The sequence below is a fragment of the Ranitomeya imitator genome, chromosome 1, assembly GCF_032444005.1.
Source record: "Ranitomeya imitator isolate aRanImi1 chromosome 1, aRanImi1.pri, whole genome shotgun sequence".
Taxonomy (NCBI): domain Eukaryota; kingdom Metazoa; phylum Chordata; class Amphibia; order Anura; family Dendrobatidae; genus Ranitomeya; species Ranitomeya imitator.
Window position 1 is genome coordinate 661,875,074 of NC_091282.1, and position 19,136 is coordinate 661,894,209.

Below are 19,136 nucleotides of genomic sequence, written 5' to 3' on the forward strand. Positions count from 1 at the left end.
ATAATCAAGAAGATTTGCTGGATAATTCTGGATTAATTCTGCATGTGGGCTTGAACGTTATTCCATGCACCTTCATGGATAACTGCACCTGCTGTGGACAATTCAAGGGTGAGCTGATGAACTTTTCCTTATATTTTACACACCACAACCGAGTGTCAAACATCACAGCCTCCGAGTGTCATACACACACCACAACCGAGTATTACACATCACAGCCACTGAATATTATACATCACAGTCACCAAGTATCACACATCACAGCCGTCGAGTGTCAGACACAAAACACAACCGAGTATTATATGTAACAAGGTGGACCAGATAGTCCTGACCGAGTTCACCCACAAAACACAGTCCGCAGACCCCCAGGTCCCTTGTACATGAAAATACAGGACGGACACAGCTTCCCTCACAGATTAGCTTTTCTTCCCAGTCACTGTAGTCCAGGCAATGAAATTCCAAGGTCATGGCTGTGATCCAACAGGGATAAACTTTAATAAAACAGTGATTGAAAAAAAAAAAGCAATACAACACTGGCTTCCTGCTCTCTCCCTGACACTGTCCACGGCCATACCCACCACAGCCACAGTAGCCGAAATCAAGCAGTAGTCCACTCGCTGGGATCTGGACGCTTTTAGTCCCTTCAGCGGGGGTGGCCCTTCCAAAGTCCTGGGGCAGTGTTGCGGTCTTTAAGTCTTTAGTCCGGGGCAGCAGATTCTGTTCCCCCTCCTGGGGTCTGGCAATGCCCGTGTTGCAGTCCTTAGATCCGGGGCAACATATTCTTTCCCCCTCCTAGGGTCTGACAATGCCCCGACTGCAGCTGTACATCTGCCCAGGGCAAATGTGGTGGGCTACTGAGTGACAGGAAGCAGGAGCTTCCTGCTCTCTTGAGGCTGCTGACCCAGCCCACAAAGTTAACTCTTCTCCGTCTCTAACTCTAGCATACATTAGATTGGAACAGTTGTGTCATACACAAAACACAACTGAGTATTATACATCACAGTCGCTGAATATCACACATCATAGCCGCCGAGTGTCACACACCATAGCTGAGGAATATCACACATCACACCCATCGAATATCACACATCACCACAGCCGCCGAGTATCACATATCACAGCCACCGAGTACCACACATCACAGCCACCGAGTACCACACATCACAGCCACCGAGTATCACATATCACAGCCACTGAGTATCACACATCACAGCCGCCGAGTATCACACAACACACAGTAGCCGAGTACCACACATCACAGCCACCGATTACCACACATCACAGCCACCGAGTACTACACATCACAGCCACCGAGTATCACACATCACAGCCGCCGAGTATCACACATCACAGCCGCCGAGTATCACACATCAAAGCCACCGAGTAGCACACATCACAGCCAGCAAGTACTACACATCACAGCCTCCAAGTATCACACAACACAGCTGCCAAATGTATCACATCACAGACATCGAGTGTCATACACACACCACAACTGAGTATTACACATTACAGGCACCGAGTATCACACATCACAGCCACTGAATATCATACATCACAGCATCCGATTATCACACATCCCAGCCGCCAAGTACCACACATCACAGCCTCCAAGTATTACACATCACAGCCTCCAATTATCACACATCACAGCCTCCGATTATCACACATCACAGCCACAGGATGTCACACATCACAGCCGCCGAGTATCACTACTGAGCTGCTGTGTATCTAATCCTATCATGTGTGATACCTTCTGTTGAGCTTTATATCTAAGCTCCTGGGCACTCACCTGACTCTTACGAGGGTAGCGGTAGAGAATGGGTGTAGTAGTACTGTGGGGCTCCACTCACAGGTGATATTATGGGTGGGATGTTGGTGGTAGCAGGAGAGACTTGTGCCTTCTTGAGGTTCATCTGTGGATGAGTGGAGAAAATCACATGACCTCAGGAATAATTCATAAGAAAGTGCCCCCCCCCTACCCCATGTAAACTCCTCCCCATCCTGTGAATAATTGCTATATTAGTCTTAACCTCTTAGGGCCTTTGTGGTTCCCAAATATCAGAAGGGACAATTTGAGAAATTGTCTTGGGAGGTTGAGGTTTGTCATCAAGACTCAGTTGCAACTGCATATAATGGTGTGAGGGAATGGACTGTCAGGGTCCGGGGACATCATGCTGTCTGTGGAGGTTATGTACTGTGAGGACATCATCCTGTGTTTGGGGAAATGTATTGTGGGTACATCAGACTGTGAGGGGATGTACTGTGGGGATATCATACTGTGTGTGGGGGAATGTACTCTGGGAACATCATATTGTGTGTGGGGGAATGTACTGTGGTGACATCATACTCTGCGTGGGGGAACTGTTGTGAATTCTGTTGTCGGGCTCCCTCCTGTGGTCATGAATGGTACTTCGGCTGGTTCTGTCCATGGACTTCCTCTGGTGGGTGTTTCTGAGTTTCCTTCCACAGGTGACGAGGTTAATTCGTTAGCTGCTGCTCTATTTAACTCCACTTAGATCTTTGCTCCATGCCACCTGTCAATGTTCCAGTATTGGTCTAGTTCACTCCTGGATCGTTCTTGTGACCTGTCTTCCCAGCAGAAGCTAAGTTCCAGCTTGTATTTCTTTGGTTTGCTATTTTTCTGTCCAGCTTGCTATTTTTATTGTTGTCTTGCTTGCTGGAAGCTCTAGGACGCAGAGGGAGCGCCTGCGCACCGTGAGTCGGTGCGGAGGGTCTTTTTTGCGCCCTCTGCGTGGTCTTTTTGTAGAATTTTGTGCTGACCGCAAAGTAACCTTTCCTATCCTCGGTCTGTTCAGTAAGTCGGGCCTCACTTTGCTAAATCTATTTCATCTCTGTGTTTGTATTTTCACCTTTACTCACAGTCATTATATGTGGGGGGCTGCCTTTTCCTTTGGGGAATTTCTCTGAGGCAAGGTAGGCTTTATTTTTCTATCTTCAGGGCTAGCTAGTTCCTTAGGCTGTGCCGAGTTGCATAGGGAGCGTTAGGCGCAATCCACGGCTATTTCTAGTGTGTTTGATAGGATTAGGGATTGCGGTCAGCAGAGTTCCCACGTCCCAGAGCTCGTCCTTTATTATCAGTAACTATCAGGTCATTCCGTGTGCTCTTAACCACCAGGTCCATTATTGTCCTGACCACCAGGTCATAACAGTACAGGTGGCCCAAAGTACTAATGCATCTCAATAGAGGGATAAGAGAAGTTCTGAGACCATTTTATTTTCTTTGCAGTGTGTTCTGTCTCTCTTTTCCCCTTTACCTCTGGGTGGTTCAGGACACTGGTGTAAACATGGACATTCAAGGTCTGTCCTCTTGGATGGATAATCTCACTACAAGGGTACCAAACATTCAAGATTTTGTGGTTCAGAATCCGAAGTCAGAGCCTAGGATTCCAATTCCTGATTTGTTTTTTTGGTGATAGATCTAAGTTCTTAAATTTGAAAAATAATTGTAAATTGTTTCTTGCCTTGAAACCTCGCTCCTCAGGTGACCCTGTTCAACAAGTAAAGATCATTATTTCTTTGTTACGTGTAGACCCTCAAGACTGGGCATTTTCCCTTGCGCCAGGAGATCTGGCATTGCGTGATGTTGATGCGTTTTTCCTGGCGCTTGGATTGCTTTATGACGAACCTAATTCAGTGGATCAGGCAGAGAAAATCTTGCTGGCTCTGTGTCAGGGTCAGGATGAAGCGGAGATATATTGTCAGAAGTTTAGAAAGTGGTCTGTGCTCACTCAGTGGAATGAATGTGCCCTGGCAGCAATCTTCAGAAAGGGTCTCTCTGAAGCCCTTAAGGATGTCATGGTGGGGTTTCCCATGCCTGCCGGTCTGAATGAGTCTATGTCCTTGGCCATTCAGATCGATCGACGCTTGCGTGAGCGTAAAGCTGTGCACCATTTGGCGGTATTATCTGAGCATAGACCTGAGCCTATGCAATGTGATAGGACTTTGACCAGAGCTGAACGGCAAGAACACAGACGTCGGAATGGGCTGTGTTTTTACTGTGGTGATTCCACTCATGCTATCTCCGATTGTCCTAAGCGCACTAAGCGTTGCGCTAGGTCTGCCACCATTGGTACGGTACAGTCTAAATTTCTATTGTCTGTTACTCTGATTTGCTCTTTGTCATCCTATTCTGTTATGGCATTTATGGATTCAGGCGCTGCCCTGAATTTGATGGACTTGGAGTATGCTAGGCGCTGTGGTTTTTTCTTGGAGCCCTTGCAGTATCCTATTCCATTGAGAGGAATTGATGCTATGCCTCTGGCCAAGAATAAGCCTCAGTACTGGACCCAATTGACCATGTGCATGGCTCCTGCACATCAGGAGGATATTCGCTTTCTGGTGTTGCATAATCTGCATGATGTGGTCGTTTTGGGGTTGCCATGGCTACAGGTTCATAATCCAGTATTGGACTGGAAATCAATGTCTGTGTCCAGTTGGGGTTGCCAGGGGGTACATGGCGATGTTCCATTTTTGTCTATTTCGTCTTCCACTCCTTCTGAAGTTCCAGAGTTTTTGTCGGATTATCGGGATGTATTTGATGAGCCCAAAGCCAGTGCACTACCTCCTCATAGGGATTGCGATTGTGCAATTAATTTGATTCCTGGTAGTAAGTTTCCTAAGGGCCGATTGTTCAATTTATCTGTGCCAGAGCACGCCGCTATGCGGAGTTATATAAAGGAGTCCTTGGAGAAAGGCCATATTCGCCCGTCGTCATCACCGTTAGGAGCAGGGTTCTTTTTTGTGGCCAAGAAGGATGGTTCTTTGAGACCTTGTATTGATTACTGCCTTCTTAATAAAATTACAGTCAAATTTCAGTATCCTTTGCCGTTGCTGTCTGATTTGTTTGCTCGTATTAAAGGGGCTAGTTGGTTCACCAAGATAGATCTTCGAGGGGCGTATAATCTTGTGCGTATTAAACAAGGCGATGAATGGAAAACAGCATTTAATACGCCCAAGGGCCATTTTGAGTACCTGGTTATGCCATTCGGGCTTTCCAATGCTCCATCAGTATTTCAGTCCTTTATGCATGACATCTTCCGAGAGTACCTGGATAAATTCCTGATTGTGTATTTGGATGATATTTTGGTCTTTTCGGATGATTGGGAGTCTCATGTGAAGCAGGTCAGAATGGTGTTCCAGGTCCTTCGTGTGAATTCCTTGTTTGTGAAGGGGTCAAAGTGTCTCTTTGGAGTTCAGAAGGTTTCATTTTTGGGGTTCATTTTTTCCCCTTCTACTATCGAGATGGACCCTGTTAAAGTCCAGGCCATTTACGATTGGACTCAGCCGACATCTGTGAAGAGCCTGCAAAAGTTCCTGGGCTTTGCTAATTTTTATCGGCGCTTCATCGCTAATTTTTCTACTGTTGCTAAACCGTTGACTGATTTGACCAAGAAGGGTGCTGATGTGGTCAATTGGTCTTCTGCAGCTGTAGAGGCTTTTCAGGAGTTGAAGCGTCGTTTTTCTTCTGCCCCTGTGTTGTGCCAGCCAGATGTTTCGCTCCCGTTTCAGGTTGAGGTTGATGCTTCTGAGATTGGAGCAGGGGCTGTTTTGTCGCAAAGAAGTTCTGATGACTCGGTGATGAAGCCATGTGCTTTCTTTTCTAGAAAGTTTTCGCCTGCTGAGCGTAACTATGATGTTGGTAATCGTGAGTTGTTGGCCATGAAGTGGGCATTCAAGGAGTGGCGTCATTGGCTGGAAGGAGCCAAGCATCGCGTGGTGGTCTTGACAGATCACAAGAATTTGACTTATCTTGAGTCTGCCAAACGGTTGAATCCGAGACAGGCTCGATGGTCGTTATTTTTCTCCCGTTTTGATTTTGTGGTTTCGTACCTTCCGGGCTCTAAGAATGTGAAGGCTGATGCCCTGTCAAGGAGTTTTGTGCCTGACTCTCCGGGTGTTCCTGAGCCGGCGGGTATTCTCAAAGAGGGGGTAATTTTGTCTGCCATCTCCCCTGATTTGCGGCGGGTGCTGCAAAAATTTCAGGCTGATAGACCTGACCGTTGCCCAGCGGAGAAACTGTTTGTCCCTGATAGATGGACTAGTAGAGTTATCTCTGAGATTCATTGTTCAGTGTTGGCTGGGCATCCTGGAATCTTTGGTACCAGAGATTTGGTGGCTAGATCCTTTTGGTGGCCGTCTTTGTCACGGGATGTGCGTTCTTTTGTGCAGTCCTGTGTGAGACTTGTGCTCGGGCTAAGCCCTGCTGTTCTCGTGCCAGTGGGTTGCTTTTGCCCTTGCCGGTCCCGAAGAGGCCCTGGACGCATATTTCTATGGATTTTATTTCGGATCCCCCTGTCTCTCAAAAGATGTCGGTCATTTGGGTGGTTTGTGATCGCTTTTCTAAGATGGTCCATTTGGTACCTTTGTCTAAATTGCCTTCCTCCTCTGATTTGGTGCCATTATTTTTCCAGCATGTGGTTCGTTTACATGGTATCCCGGAGAACATCGTTTCTGACAGAGGTTCCCAGTTTGTTTTGAGGTTTTGGCGATCCTTTTGTGCTAGGATGGGCATTGATTTGTCTTTTTCCTCGGCTTTCCATCCTCAGACAAATGGCCAAACCGAACGAACTAATCAAACTTTGGAAACATATCTGAGATGCTTTGTTTCTGCTGATCAGGATGATTGGGTGTCCTTTTTGCCGTTGGCTGAGTTCGCCCTTAATAATCGGGCCAGCTCGGCTACTTTGGTTTCACCGTTTTTCTGCAATTCTGGTTTCCATCCTCGTTTCTCTTCAGGGCAGGTTGAGTCTTCGGACTGTCCTGGTGTAGATACTGTGGTGGATAGATTGCAGCAGATTTGGACTCATGTGGTGGACAATTTGACATTGTCCCAGGAGAAGGCTCAACTTTTCGCTAACCGCCGGCGCTGTGTGGGTCCCCGACTTCGTGTTGGGGATTTGGTTTGGTTGTCGTCTCGTTATGTTCCTATGAAGGTTTCCTCTCCTAAGTTTAAGCCTCGTTTCATTGGTCCGTATAAGATTTCTGAGGTTATCAATCCTGTGTCATTTTGTTTGGCCCTTCCTGCTTCTTTTGCCATCCATAATGTGTTCCATAGGTCGTTATTGCGGAGATACGTGGCGCCTGTGGTTCCATCCGTTGATCCTCCTGCCCCGGTGTTGGTTGAGGGGGAGTTGGAGTATGTGGTGGAGAAGATTTTGGATTCTCGTGTTTTGAGACGGAAACTCCAGTACCTGGTCAAGTGGAAGGGTTATGGTCAGGAAGATAATTCCTGGGTTTTTGCCTCTGATGTTCATGCTGCCGATCTGGTTCGTGCCTTTCATTTGGCTCATCCTGGTCGGCCTGGGGGCTCTGGTGAGGGTTCGGTGACCCCTCCTCAAGGGGGGGGTGTACTGTTGTGAATTCTGTTGTCGGGCTCCCTCCTGTGGTCATGAATGGTACTTCGGCTGGTTCTGTCCATGGACTTCCTCTGGTGGGTGTTTCTGAGTTTCCTTCCACAGGTGACGAGGTAATTCGTTAGCTGCTGCTCTATTTAACCCCACTTAGATCTTTGCTCCATGCCACCTGTCAATGTTCCAGTATTGGTCTAGTTCACTCCTGGATCGTTCTTGTGACCTGTCTTCCTAGCAGAAGCTAAGTTCCAGCTTGTATTTCTTTGGTTTGCTATTTTTCTGTCCAGCTTGCTATTTTTATTGTTGTCTTGCTTGCTGGAAGCTCTGGGACGCAGAGGGAGCGCCTGCGCACCGTGAGTCGGTGCGGAGGGTCTTTTTTGCGCCCTCTGCGTGGTCTTTTTGTAGGTTTTTGTGCTGGCCGCAAAGTAACCTTTCCTATCCTCGGTCTGTTCAGTAAGTCGGGCCTCACTTTGCTAAATCTATTTCATCTCTGTGTTTGTATTTTCACCTTTACTCACAGTCATTATATGTGGGGGGCTGCCTTTTCCTTTGGGGAATTTCTCTGAGGCAAGGTAGGCTTTATTTTTCTATCTTCAGGGCTAGCTAGTTCCTTAGGCTGTGCCGAGTTGCATAGGGAGCGTTAGGCGCAATCCACAGCTATTTCTAGTGTGTTTGATAGGATTAGGGATTGCGGTCAGCAGAGTTCCCACGTCCCAGAGCTCGTCCTTTATTATCAGTAACTATCAGGTCATTCCGTGTGCTCTTAACCACCAGGTCCATTATTGTCCTGACCACCAAGTCATAACAGGGAACGTACTGTAGGGACATCATACTGTGTGAGAGGAATGTACTGTGGGGACATCATAGTGTTTGTGGGGGATGTACTGTGAGGACATCATACTGTATGTGGGGGAATGTACTGTGGGGACATCATACTGTGTGGGGGAATGTACTGTGGGGACATCATACTGTGTGGAGGAATGTACTGTGGGGACATCATACTGTGTGTGCAGGAAAGTACTGTGGGGACATCATACTGTGTGGGGGAATGTACTGTGGGGACATCATACTGTGTGGAGGAATGTACTGTGGGGACATCATATTGTTTGTGGAGGAATGTACTGTGGGGACATCAGACTGTGGGGACACCATACAATGAGTGCAGGAAATGTGCAGTTGGTACATGTGTATGAGGGGAATGTACTGTGGGGACATCATACTGTGTTGGGGGCAGAGAGGGGGCCATGTGTGGGTACAGTACATACAAGGTTGAGTGAGGTTCGGTTAATAGCTTAATGTATCACGTGTGGTGTATAAAGAGGCAATTTGCATATAGCTTAGTGTAGAATGTTAATATCTGCAGTGCCTGCCGTCATGTGTCTTCTCTCACTACCTTCCTGACTTCCAGATGCCTCCAAGTCCAATGTCATGTGACTTATAGGTTTTGTTGATTGGCTTTTGGGTCATATATTTGCTGCCTCACAATATCTCCAGCACTGTGATGGCGCCTCCCTTGGAGTCTCCAACAATGTGTTGCCGGTCCCCCTACCCCTAAATCTCCAACACTGTGATGACGTGCCCCCGATGTCTACCCACCTCTCACCAGCAGCTCCACAGAGCACACAGGAGCATCGTCCCTATAACACGTGTAGCTTCCCTCGTCCTCATACGCCACAGAGCTCAGAACAAGATGGCTGCCCTCTGTCTTGTGTAGTGGTCTTTGGCTTCTATGTAGGCTTCCACTGCTCCAGGACACTCGACCTTCACACCCTGCACACGTCAGGTTCACATTAGAGAAGAGTGTAGCCAAGATGGCGTCCTCAGGAACCGCTGGGAGAGAAGAGACGGCTATTGTATTCAGCAGTATAACAAGCTGGGTTATTATGGGATTCTACATTCTAATGAGCAGCTGGGCTATTATGCTATTATCTATATATACTGTATATATATATAATCGCCAGTTGGGACTTCCGGCCAATGTCCCCGAATCCCATAAGGCACCGCAGCAGTGTCACTTGCGCAGGCGCAGTGACATACACGTTTTCACTATTCCCACGCAGACGCATTAACAGCTGCATCAATACTACGCATGCGCGGGAATAGCGGTGACATGTATTACACTTACACCTGCGCTAAAATACAAAAACGCAGAGGGATGTGGAGCACCCCCAGACACAGGGCCACGAGTTCTCGGTACCGGGCCTCTCTGGTTTGGTTCTGAGGCTGTCACGGTGGCTAGACCCTGTCCGTGACCCTGCTAAGGGACATCCAATGAAGGTGGTACAGTCTATCAGGGATTCGTGACGCCACCTGTGGTGTTCGGTCAGGGTGACCGACGCTGCTGTGGGGTATGCTGGGGTGATGGAATGGCAGCTGGATGGTATACCTTCCCACAGGTGAAGTATGTCCCCAGGGCTTCCCAGTAAGGTGGATGGTGATGGTGTGAGGTGCAGTCAATAACGAGGACACAGGGTTGCAGTCTCTTTACCTCTTTACTGAAGACTTCAGGATCCGCGATCCGGAGCACGCTTAACAGGGCTATCTGAGACCGGCCGGTCTGATGGGCACTTCCAGAATTCCCTTTGCAGGTGGAAATCGTTGCCTACCAATAGCGCCTGTGTGTTGTAGTGCTACCCTGCTGAGCATTCGGAATAGTCCTCACAACTTCTGTTCTCGTTCGTTCGTTCTTTCTAATATGTTCCAGATGTTTCTAGTTCAACGTCCCCCAGGTATGTTATGGCTAGGACGCACCCGTATGACGGGAAGGCCTGGAGGTCTTCCAGGACCCTAGAGTCGCCCCTCTCCCACTGTTGCCCCCTATGTCTTCGTAGGTGTTTAGGTTAGACAGACAAACCTATAATTAACTGTCCTGCGGAGTTTGAAGTAAGGCGTAGAGTCAGTTACTCCCTCGGTGTTCCGGCCACCGGCTACGCGCCTCAGCAGGATGTTGCCTCGGTCTCACGGCACGACTCCTACTGGCTCTCCTTTGTGCTTGATCTCGTTTCTCACTGTCTCACAATATCCTTCGCTTCGTGTCTCTTTCTTAGGATACCGCCGCGGGGTGTGCAGGCGCGGTTCCGTAACGTTCTGTTCTGGTCGCTAGGTGCCTGCCAGGTTCCCACGCCTGACAGGGAGCCCCCTGTGTCTTCTCCCTGCAACACCCCCTGCCACGGGATGTTGCCTGAATCCAACCCAGTCAGCTTCTGACTAACTTTCTATCCAACCCCTAGTTTTACCAGTGTGAGGAGGGGCCCAATAAATAAAGCCTTTTGCTCCCCCTAGTGGCCGAAGTGTGAAGTGTAATTTGTGCTGGTGATACCTGGTCAGTGGAATTCCTTCAGTGCCATCAGACGTAATATCACTCCCCTTAGTGGCAAAGTGTCATACTGCAACGACCAGATCTCTGGGGCGCTGCATATATATAATTGCCAGTTGGGACTTCCGGCCACTGTCCCCGAATCCCATAAGGCACCGCGGCAGTGTCACTTGCGCAGGCGCAGTGACATACACGTTTCCACTATTCCCACGCAGGCGCATTAACAGCCGCATCAATATTACGCATGCGCTGGAATAGCGGTGACATGTATTTCACTTGCACCTGCGCTAAAATACAAAAACGCAGAGGGATGATATAGAACAGATATGTTGGAAAACGCAAACGATGTGAGACATGTCCGCTGCTCCTGTCAGTGGAGCGCCCCCAGACGCAGGGCCGCGGGGTACTCGGTACCGGTCCTTTCTGTCTCGGTGCTGGGGTTGTCCCGGTGGCTGGACCCGGTCCCTGACCCTGCTAAGGGGCGTTCAATAAAAGGGGTGATGAAAGTTTGTCAAGGGTTCGTGACGCCACCTGTGGTATTCAGTCAGGGTGACCGACGCTGCTTAGGGGTCCGCTGGGGTGATGGAATGGCAGCTAGATGGTATGCCTTCCCACAGGTGAAGTATATCCCCAGGGCTTCCCAGTAGTGTAGGTGGCGATGATGTGAGGCGCAGTTAATAATGAGGACACAGGGTTGCAGTCTCTTTACCTTTTTACTGAAGATTTCCGGGTCCGCAATCCAGAGCAAGCTTAACAGGGCTGGCTGAGTCCGGCCGGTCCGAAGGTACATCCAGAGTTCCCTTTGCAGGTGGAAATCAGTGCCTATCAACTAGCGCCTGTGTGTTGTAGTCCTTCCCTGCTGAGTATTCGGGATAGTCCTCACAACTTTCGTATTCGTTCTTTCTCTTCTCCGTCCCCCAAGTTTATCTGGCTGGGACGCACCCGTTTGACGGGAAGGCTCGGAGCTATTCTGGGACCCTAGAGACGCCCCTCTCCACGTTTGCCCCCTATGTCTGCTTAGGTGATGTAAGGTAGACAGCCAACCTATAATCAACTGTCCTGCCGCTGTTTGAAGTAATGCTTGAAGTCTGTTACTTCCTCGGCGTTCCGGCCACCGGCTACGCGCCTCAGTAGGATGTTGCCGATCTCGGGGCACGACTCCTACTGGTTTATCTCCTTGTGCTCCAATTTCATTTCTCACTTCTCCACAATATCCTTTGCTTTGTGTCCTTCCTTAGGATGCCGCCGCAAGGTACTGCAGGCGCGGCTCCGTAACATTCTGTCCTTTCTGCTAGGTACCTGCCAGGAACCCACCCCTGACAGGTCCTCCCTGGAGCTCTCCCAGGCTGCGTTCTGTCCTAACTTCCTATAGCTTCCTATCCAACAACCAGTTTTACCAAAGTGTGAGGAGTGGCCTAATACATAGTGCCTTTTGCTCCCCCTGGTGGCCGGAGTGTGAAGTGTAATGTGTGACTGTGATACCTGGTCAGGTGAACTCCTTTAGTGCAATCAGACATAACATCACTCCCCTTAGTGGCAGAGCGACATTACTGCAACGACCAGGACTCTGGGGCGCTGCATCAGCACCACTAAGCATACACAGATATTATTTTCACCGCACTCCGGATGCAATAGCATCGGGCCTATTTCAAGTATATTATAACTAGATGGTGGCCTGATTCTAACGCATATGGTATTCTAGAATATGCATGTCCACGTAGTATATTGCCCAGCCACGTAGTATATTTTCCAGCCACGTAGTATATTGCCCAGTCACATAGTATATTGCCCAGCCACCTAGTATATTGCCCAGTGACGTAGTATATTGCCCAGTCACGTAGTATATTGCCCAGTCACGTAGTACAGGGGTCCCCAACTCCAGTCCTCAAGGCCCACCGACATGTCATGTTTTCAGGATTTCCTTAGTCTTGCCCAGGTAATAATTGCATCACCTGTGCAATGCAAAGGAAATCCTGAAAACATGACCTGTTGGTGGGCCTTGAGGACTGGAGTTGGGGACCCCTGACGTAGTATATTGCCCAGCCACGTAGTATATTGCCCAGTCAGGTAGTATATTGCCCAGCCACGTAGTATATTGCCCAGTCACGTAGTATATTGCCCAGTCACGTACGATATTGCCCAGCCACGTAGTATATTGCCCAGTCACGTAGTATATTGCCCAGTCACGTAGTATATTGCCCAGCCACGTAGTATATTGCCCAGCCACGTAGTATATTGCCCAGCCACGTAGTATATTGCCCAGTTACGTAGTATATTGCCCAGTGACGTAGTATATTGCCCAGCCACGTAGTATATTGCACAGCGACGTAGTATACAGCACAGCCACGTAGTATATTGCCCAGTGACGTAGTATACAGCACAGAGCCACGTAGTATATTGCCCAGCGACGTAGTATATCGCACAGAGCCATGTAGTATATTGGCCAGGCTCGTATGTCACAGGTTAAAAAATAAAAAATAAACATATACTCACCTTTCGAGGGAGCCCTTGTAGTCATGTCACCTTCCGGTCCCATGGTTGGTAGGGCAGGACCCGTGATGACGTCGTGGTCACATGACCGTGACGTCATGGCAGGTCCTTGTCGCATACCACCATTGCCACCGGAACCTGCCGTCAAGGAGCGGGAAAGGCGGCGGAAGGTGAGTATATAATAATTTTTTATTTTTTTTATTATTTTTAACATTAGATCCTTTTACTATTGATGCTGCATAGGCAGCATCAATAGTAAAAACTTGGTCACACAGGGTTAATAGCGGCGGTAACGGAGTGAGTTACCCACAGCATAACGCGGTCCATTAACGCTGGCATTAACCCTGTGTGATCGGTGACCGGAGGGGAGTATGCGGGCGCCGGGCACTGATTGCGGGTAGTAAGGAGCGGCCATTTTCTTCCGGACTGTGCCTATCGCTGATTGGTCGTGGCTGTTTTGCCGTGACCAATAAGCGACTTGGATTTCCTTGACAGACAGAGGCCGCGACCAATGAATGTCCGTGACAGGCAGAAAGACAGACAGACGGAAGTGACCCTAGTAGATCAGCAGCATAACAAGCCATGCTATTAGGTTTATTATACATTATAATCAGCGGTATATCAAGCCGGACTATTAGGCTATTATACATTATAATCAGCGGTATAACAAGCCAGGCTATTACGGTATCATACATTATAATCAGCAGTATAACAAGCCGGGCTATTATGTGCACACGTTGCGGATTAGGCTTAGGAATTTCTGGTGCGGATTCTGCCTCTCCTGGCAGAAAACGCACCTTCGGTTCCGCAGCGTTTTTTGTGCGGTTCCGCAGCGTTTTTTGTGCGTTTTTGCTGCGTTTTTTTGTGGATTTGCTGCATTTTTTTACCCCTGCGGATTTCTATAATGGAATGGGTACAAAAACGTTGCAGATTTGCAAAAAATAAGTGACATGCTACTTCTTTTAAACCACAGCATTTCCGCAGCAGATATTCCACAAAGTGTGCACAACTTTTTTTTTTCTCATTGATTTACATTGTACTGTAAATCAATTGCGGATCTGCAGCGTTTCTGCACCTTAAAAAACGCTGCGGATCCGTAGAGAATCCGCAACATGTGCACATACCCTGATGAGGTTTATTATACATTATAATCAGCAGTATAACAAGCCAGGCTATTACGGTATTATACATTATATTGAGCAGTGTAACAAGCCGGGCTAATATGGTATTATACATTATAATCAGTGGTATAACAAGCCAGGTTATTACGGTATTATGCATTATAATCAGCACTGCAGTATAACAAGCCGGCCTATTATATTTATTATACATTATAATCAGTGGTATAACATGCCGGGCTATTACGATATTATACATTATAATGAGCAGTATAATGGGCTGGGTTTATTATAGCATTATTCACTATAATCAGCTGTAAAACGAGCCGGCTTATTGCAGTATTAGGCTGCCGTCACACTAGCAGTATGTGGTCAGTATTTTACATCAGTATTTGTAAGCCAAAACCAGGAGTGGGTGATAAATACAGAAGTGGTGCATATGTTTCTATTATACTTTTCCCCTATTTGTTCCACTCCTGGTTTTGGCTTACAAATACTGATGTAAAATACTGACCAAATACTGACCGTGTGACGGCAGCCTATACATTCTAATCAGCTGTATTATGAGCCGGCTTACTGTAGTACCATACATAGACAGTGAAGACTGACACTGACAGGCAGAGCAGCAGAAGGGCAGGCAGTTGTTTTATATATTTGGACTTTGGGTTGGTGACAGGTGGATAGTCTCCGTAATATTCCATCCATACCCTGTAGTGTAATCGCAGCGTTCAGAGCTGGGATATGTCCTGGTGAGAGGAAGTTCTGAGCTCGATGCGCCCCACAACATCTGCCGCTGAGCTGGGGGCGACATATCCGGACCACGCTGTCTATGCAAATCAGCCCATTTACATACTGGATATGGAAATACACTAGGGTGGGGGGTACAGACAGGATCTGTCCAGATCATCCCCCTGCAGAGATGTGTCCAGGATTAGGGTGCAGACAGTCAATGTTTATCCAGGTCAGCCCCCAGCATAAATATGACTGGGCTGCAGTCAGGATCTGTCCAGATCAGCACTCTGCATAGATGTGACAGGTATGGGGTGTCCAAACAGTCAGGATCTATCCAGATCAACACCCAGCATGGATGTGACTGGGCTGCAGACAGTTAGGATCTGTCCAGAACAGCCCCCAGCAGATATATGACCAGGTAGGGGGTACAGTCAGTTAGGATCTGTCCAGGTCAGCCTCCTACAGAGATATGACCGGGTTGGAGGGTGCAGACAGTCAGGATCTATCCAGATTAGCCCAAATGCAGAAATGTGAGCGGGATGGCTAGGAGTACAGATAGTCAGGGTCTTTCCAGCTCAGCCCCGTGCAGAGATATGACCGGAATGGGGTCAAGTCAGGATCTACCCAGATTAGTCCCCCTGTATAAATGTGTCCGGGATGGGGGTACAGACACCAGGGCCGAACTGGCAATCTGACAATTCTGGCAAATGCCATAAGGACCTGTCTGGTCATGGGCCGCCTTGTCTGCTACGTTGTTAAAAGAATCGGTGTTCTCAAGACACCCATACAGGTAAGAGTTGTGATGGAGCACAAAGTCAATGACTCCGTCACTTACCCCAGCAGGTCACGGGAATCATTAGAAATATTAATCTTGTAGAAAACCTTCCTTTCCTCCATCCAGGGTAATCTACTATATAACTGTCTAAGGGTCACTTCCATCTGTCTGTCTCTCTCTTTCTGTCTGTCTGTCCTTCTTTCTGTCACGGATATTCATTGGTCGCGGCCTCTTTCTGTCAAGGAAATCCAAGTCGCTGATTGGTCTCGGCAAAACAGCCACGACCAATCAGCGACGGGCACAGTCCGGAAGAAAATGGCCGCGCCTCACTCCCCGCAGTCAGTGCCCGGCGCCCGCATACTCCCCTCCGGTCACCGCTCACACAGGGTTAATGCCAGCGGTAACGGACCGCGTTATGCCGCGGGTAACTCACTCCGTTACCGCCGCTATTAACCCTGTGTGACCAAGTTTTTACTATTGATGCTGCCTATGCAGCGTCAATAGTAAAAGAATCTAATGTTAAAAATAATTTTAAAAAAATAAAAAAACATTATATACTCACCTTCCGCCGCCTTTTCCGCTCCTCGCCACGCTCCAGTAACCGCTCCATGCAAGCGGCAGGTTCCGGTGCAAGGATGGTATGCGACAAGGACCTGCTATGACGTCACGGTCCTGCGCTACCAACCCTGGGACCGGAAGCTGTCGAGTACACCGCACACAGGCGACATGACTACAAGGGCTCCCTCGGAAGGTGAGTATATGTTTATTTTTTAACCTGTGACATACGTGGCTGGGCAATATACTATGTAGCTGGGCAATATACTACGTGACTGGCCAATATACTACGTGGCTGGGCAATATACTACGTGGCTCTGTGCTGTATACTACGTGACTGGGCAATATACTAAGTGACTGGCCAATATACTACATGGCTGGGCAATATACTACGTGGCTCTGTGCTGTATACTACGTGGCTGGGCAATATACTACGTGACTGGGTAATATACTACGTGACTGGGCAATATACTACGTGACTGGGTAATATACTACGTGACTGGGTAATATACTACGTGACTGGGCAATATACTATGTGGCTGGGCAATACACTACGTGACTGGGCAATATACTACGTGGTTGAGCAATATACTAAGTCACTGGGCAATATACTACGTGGCTGGGCAATATACTGCGTGGCTGGGCAATATACTACGTGGTTGGGCAATATACTGCGTAGCAGGGCAATATACTTCGTGGGCTGTGCAATATACTACGTGGACATGCATATTCTAGAATACCCGTTGCGTTATGTGCTGTATACTACGTGGCTGTGCAATATACTACGTGGCTGAGCAATATACTACGTGGCTGGGCAATATACTACGTGGCTGGGCAATATACTACGTGGCTGGGCAATATACTATGTGGCTGGGCACTATACTACGTCTCTGGGCAATATACTACGTGGCTGGGCAATATACTATGTGGCTGGGCAATATACTACGTGACTGCGCAATATACTACGTGGCTGGGCAATATACTACGTGACTGGGCAATATACTACGTGGCTGGGCAATATACTACGTGGCTGGGCAATATACTACGTGGCTGGGCAATATACTACGTCCTGGGCAATATACTACGTCACTGGGCAATATACTACGTGGCTGGGCAATATACTACATGACTGGGCAATATACTACATGGCTGGGCAATATACTACGTGGCTGGGCAATATACTACGTGGTTGGGCAATATACTACATCACTGGGCAATATACTACATGGCTGGGCAATATACTACGTGGTTGGGTAATATACTACGTGGCTGGGCAATATACTACATGGTTGGGCAATATACTACGTGGACATGCATATTCTAGAATACCCGATGCATTAGAATCGGGCCACCGTCTAGTTAGTAATTCATCCCATCTGGTGCTCGGGGGCAGGGACACCATGGGCCTGTGTGATTTCAAATCCCAGGGCTGAATTTCAGCCCCAGTCTGTACCTGACAGACAGTCAGGGTCTATCCAGCTCAGCCCAGTGCAGAGATGTGACTGGGGTGCAGAGAGTCAGGATCTGTCCAGATCAATCCCCCATAGTGATGTGACTGGTGTGATCTGTCCAGATCAATCCCCCATAGTGATGTGACTGGTGTGATCTGTCCAGATCAGAACCCCCCCACACACACACAGAAATGTGGCTGAGATAAGGGGTGCAGACAGTCAGGATCTGTCCAGATTAGCCCCCTGCAGAGCTGTAACCAGGATGAGGGAGCAGACAGTCAAGATCTATCCAGATCAGCACCCAGCATAAATGACTGGGCTGCAGTCAGGATCTGTCCAGATCAGCACTCTGCATAGATGTGACTGGGATGCAGGATTATTATTATTATTATACATTTTTATAGCGCCATTTATTCCATGGAGCTTTACATGTGAGTACGGGACAAATAAAGACAAATCCATGAGCAAAAAACAAGGCACACAGGTACATAAGGAGGGAGGACCCTGCCCGCGAGGGCTCACAGTCTGCAGGGGGTGGGTGAGTGGGTGAGGATACACTAGGATTGGTGCAGATCAGCGAACTCTCACCCCCTCCCCCCCCACAGAGATGTGACAAGGTTGTAGGGTGCAGATAGTCAGGATCTGTCCAGATCAGTCCCCCATAGTGATGTGACTGGAGTGGGGGTGCAGACAGTCAGGATCTGTCCAGATCAGCATCCTTGAATAAGTGTGACTGGGATGGGGTACAGAAGTCAGGGTCTATCCAGATCAGTTCCTCATAGTGATGTGACTGGGGCAGTGGTGCAGAATTCAGGGTCTATCCCGATCAGCCCCCGGCAGAGATGTGACGGAGGTAGGGGGTGCAGGCAGTCAGGATCTGTCCTGATCAGCCCTTCCGCCCCTCATAGAGATGTGACTGCGGTGCAGAGTCAGGATCGGTCCAGATCAGCCCTCCGCAGAGATGTGACAAGGCTGGAGGATGTAGTCAGACAGGAGCTGTCCAGGTCAGCCCCACGTACTGATGTGACCGGGTTGGGGGTGCAGACTGATGCTTTGAACCAAGTATCACAGTATGGCTTCTAGCATCTATATACCGGTATGTAGATGGGTGACCACAGAAAGCACAACTTGCAATCCAAAATGGTTTACTATGATTGCAACTCTGAATCACAAGTACAGCGCCCTTGTAGGACCGAAGCAATATACACATGATAATAGCTGGAGAGGAGATGATCATTAGTGATGGGGATAATTCTGCTGACTCCAGAGCAGCGTGCGCCTCACACACTAATCACTGCATTCAGTACACTTCATTACCATCTCCGCTTA

At 48.4% G+C, this 19,136-nt stretch overlaps 1 protein-coding gene across 1 annotated transcript in view; it reads right to left on the reverse strand.

Moving 5' to 3' along the window:
- Positions 1 to 19,136, reverse strand: part of IL6R (interleukin 6 receptor) — a 47,178-nt gene that overhangs the window by 25,264 nt on the left and 2,778 nt on the right. The window contains exons 2-3 of the mRNA XM_069728895.1: positions 8,967 to 9,200; positions 1,790 to 1,913 (exon numbers count right to left, since the gene is read on the reverse strand). Of these exons, the coding sequence (XP_069584996.1) occupies positions 1,790 to 1,913; positions 8,967 to 9,200 (358 nt within the window). The remainder of the gene's footprint in view (positions 1 to 1,789; positions 1,914 to 8,966; positions 9,201 to 19,136) is intronic.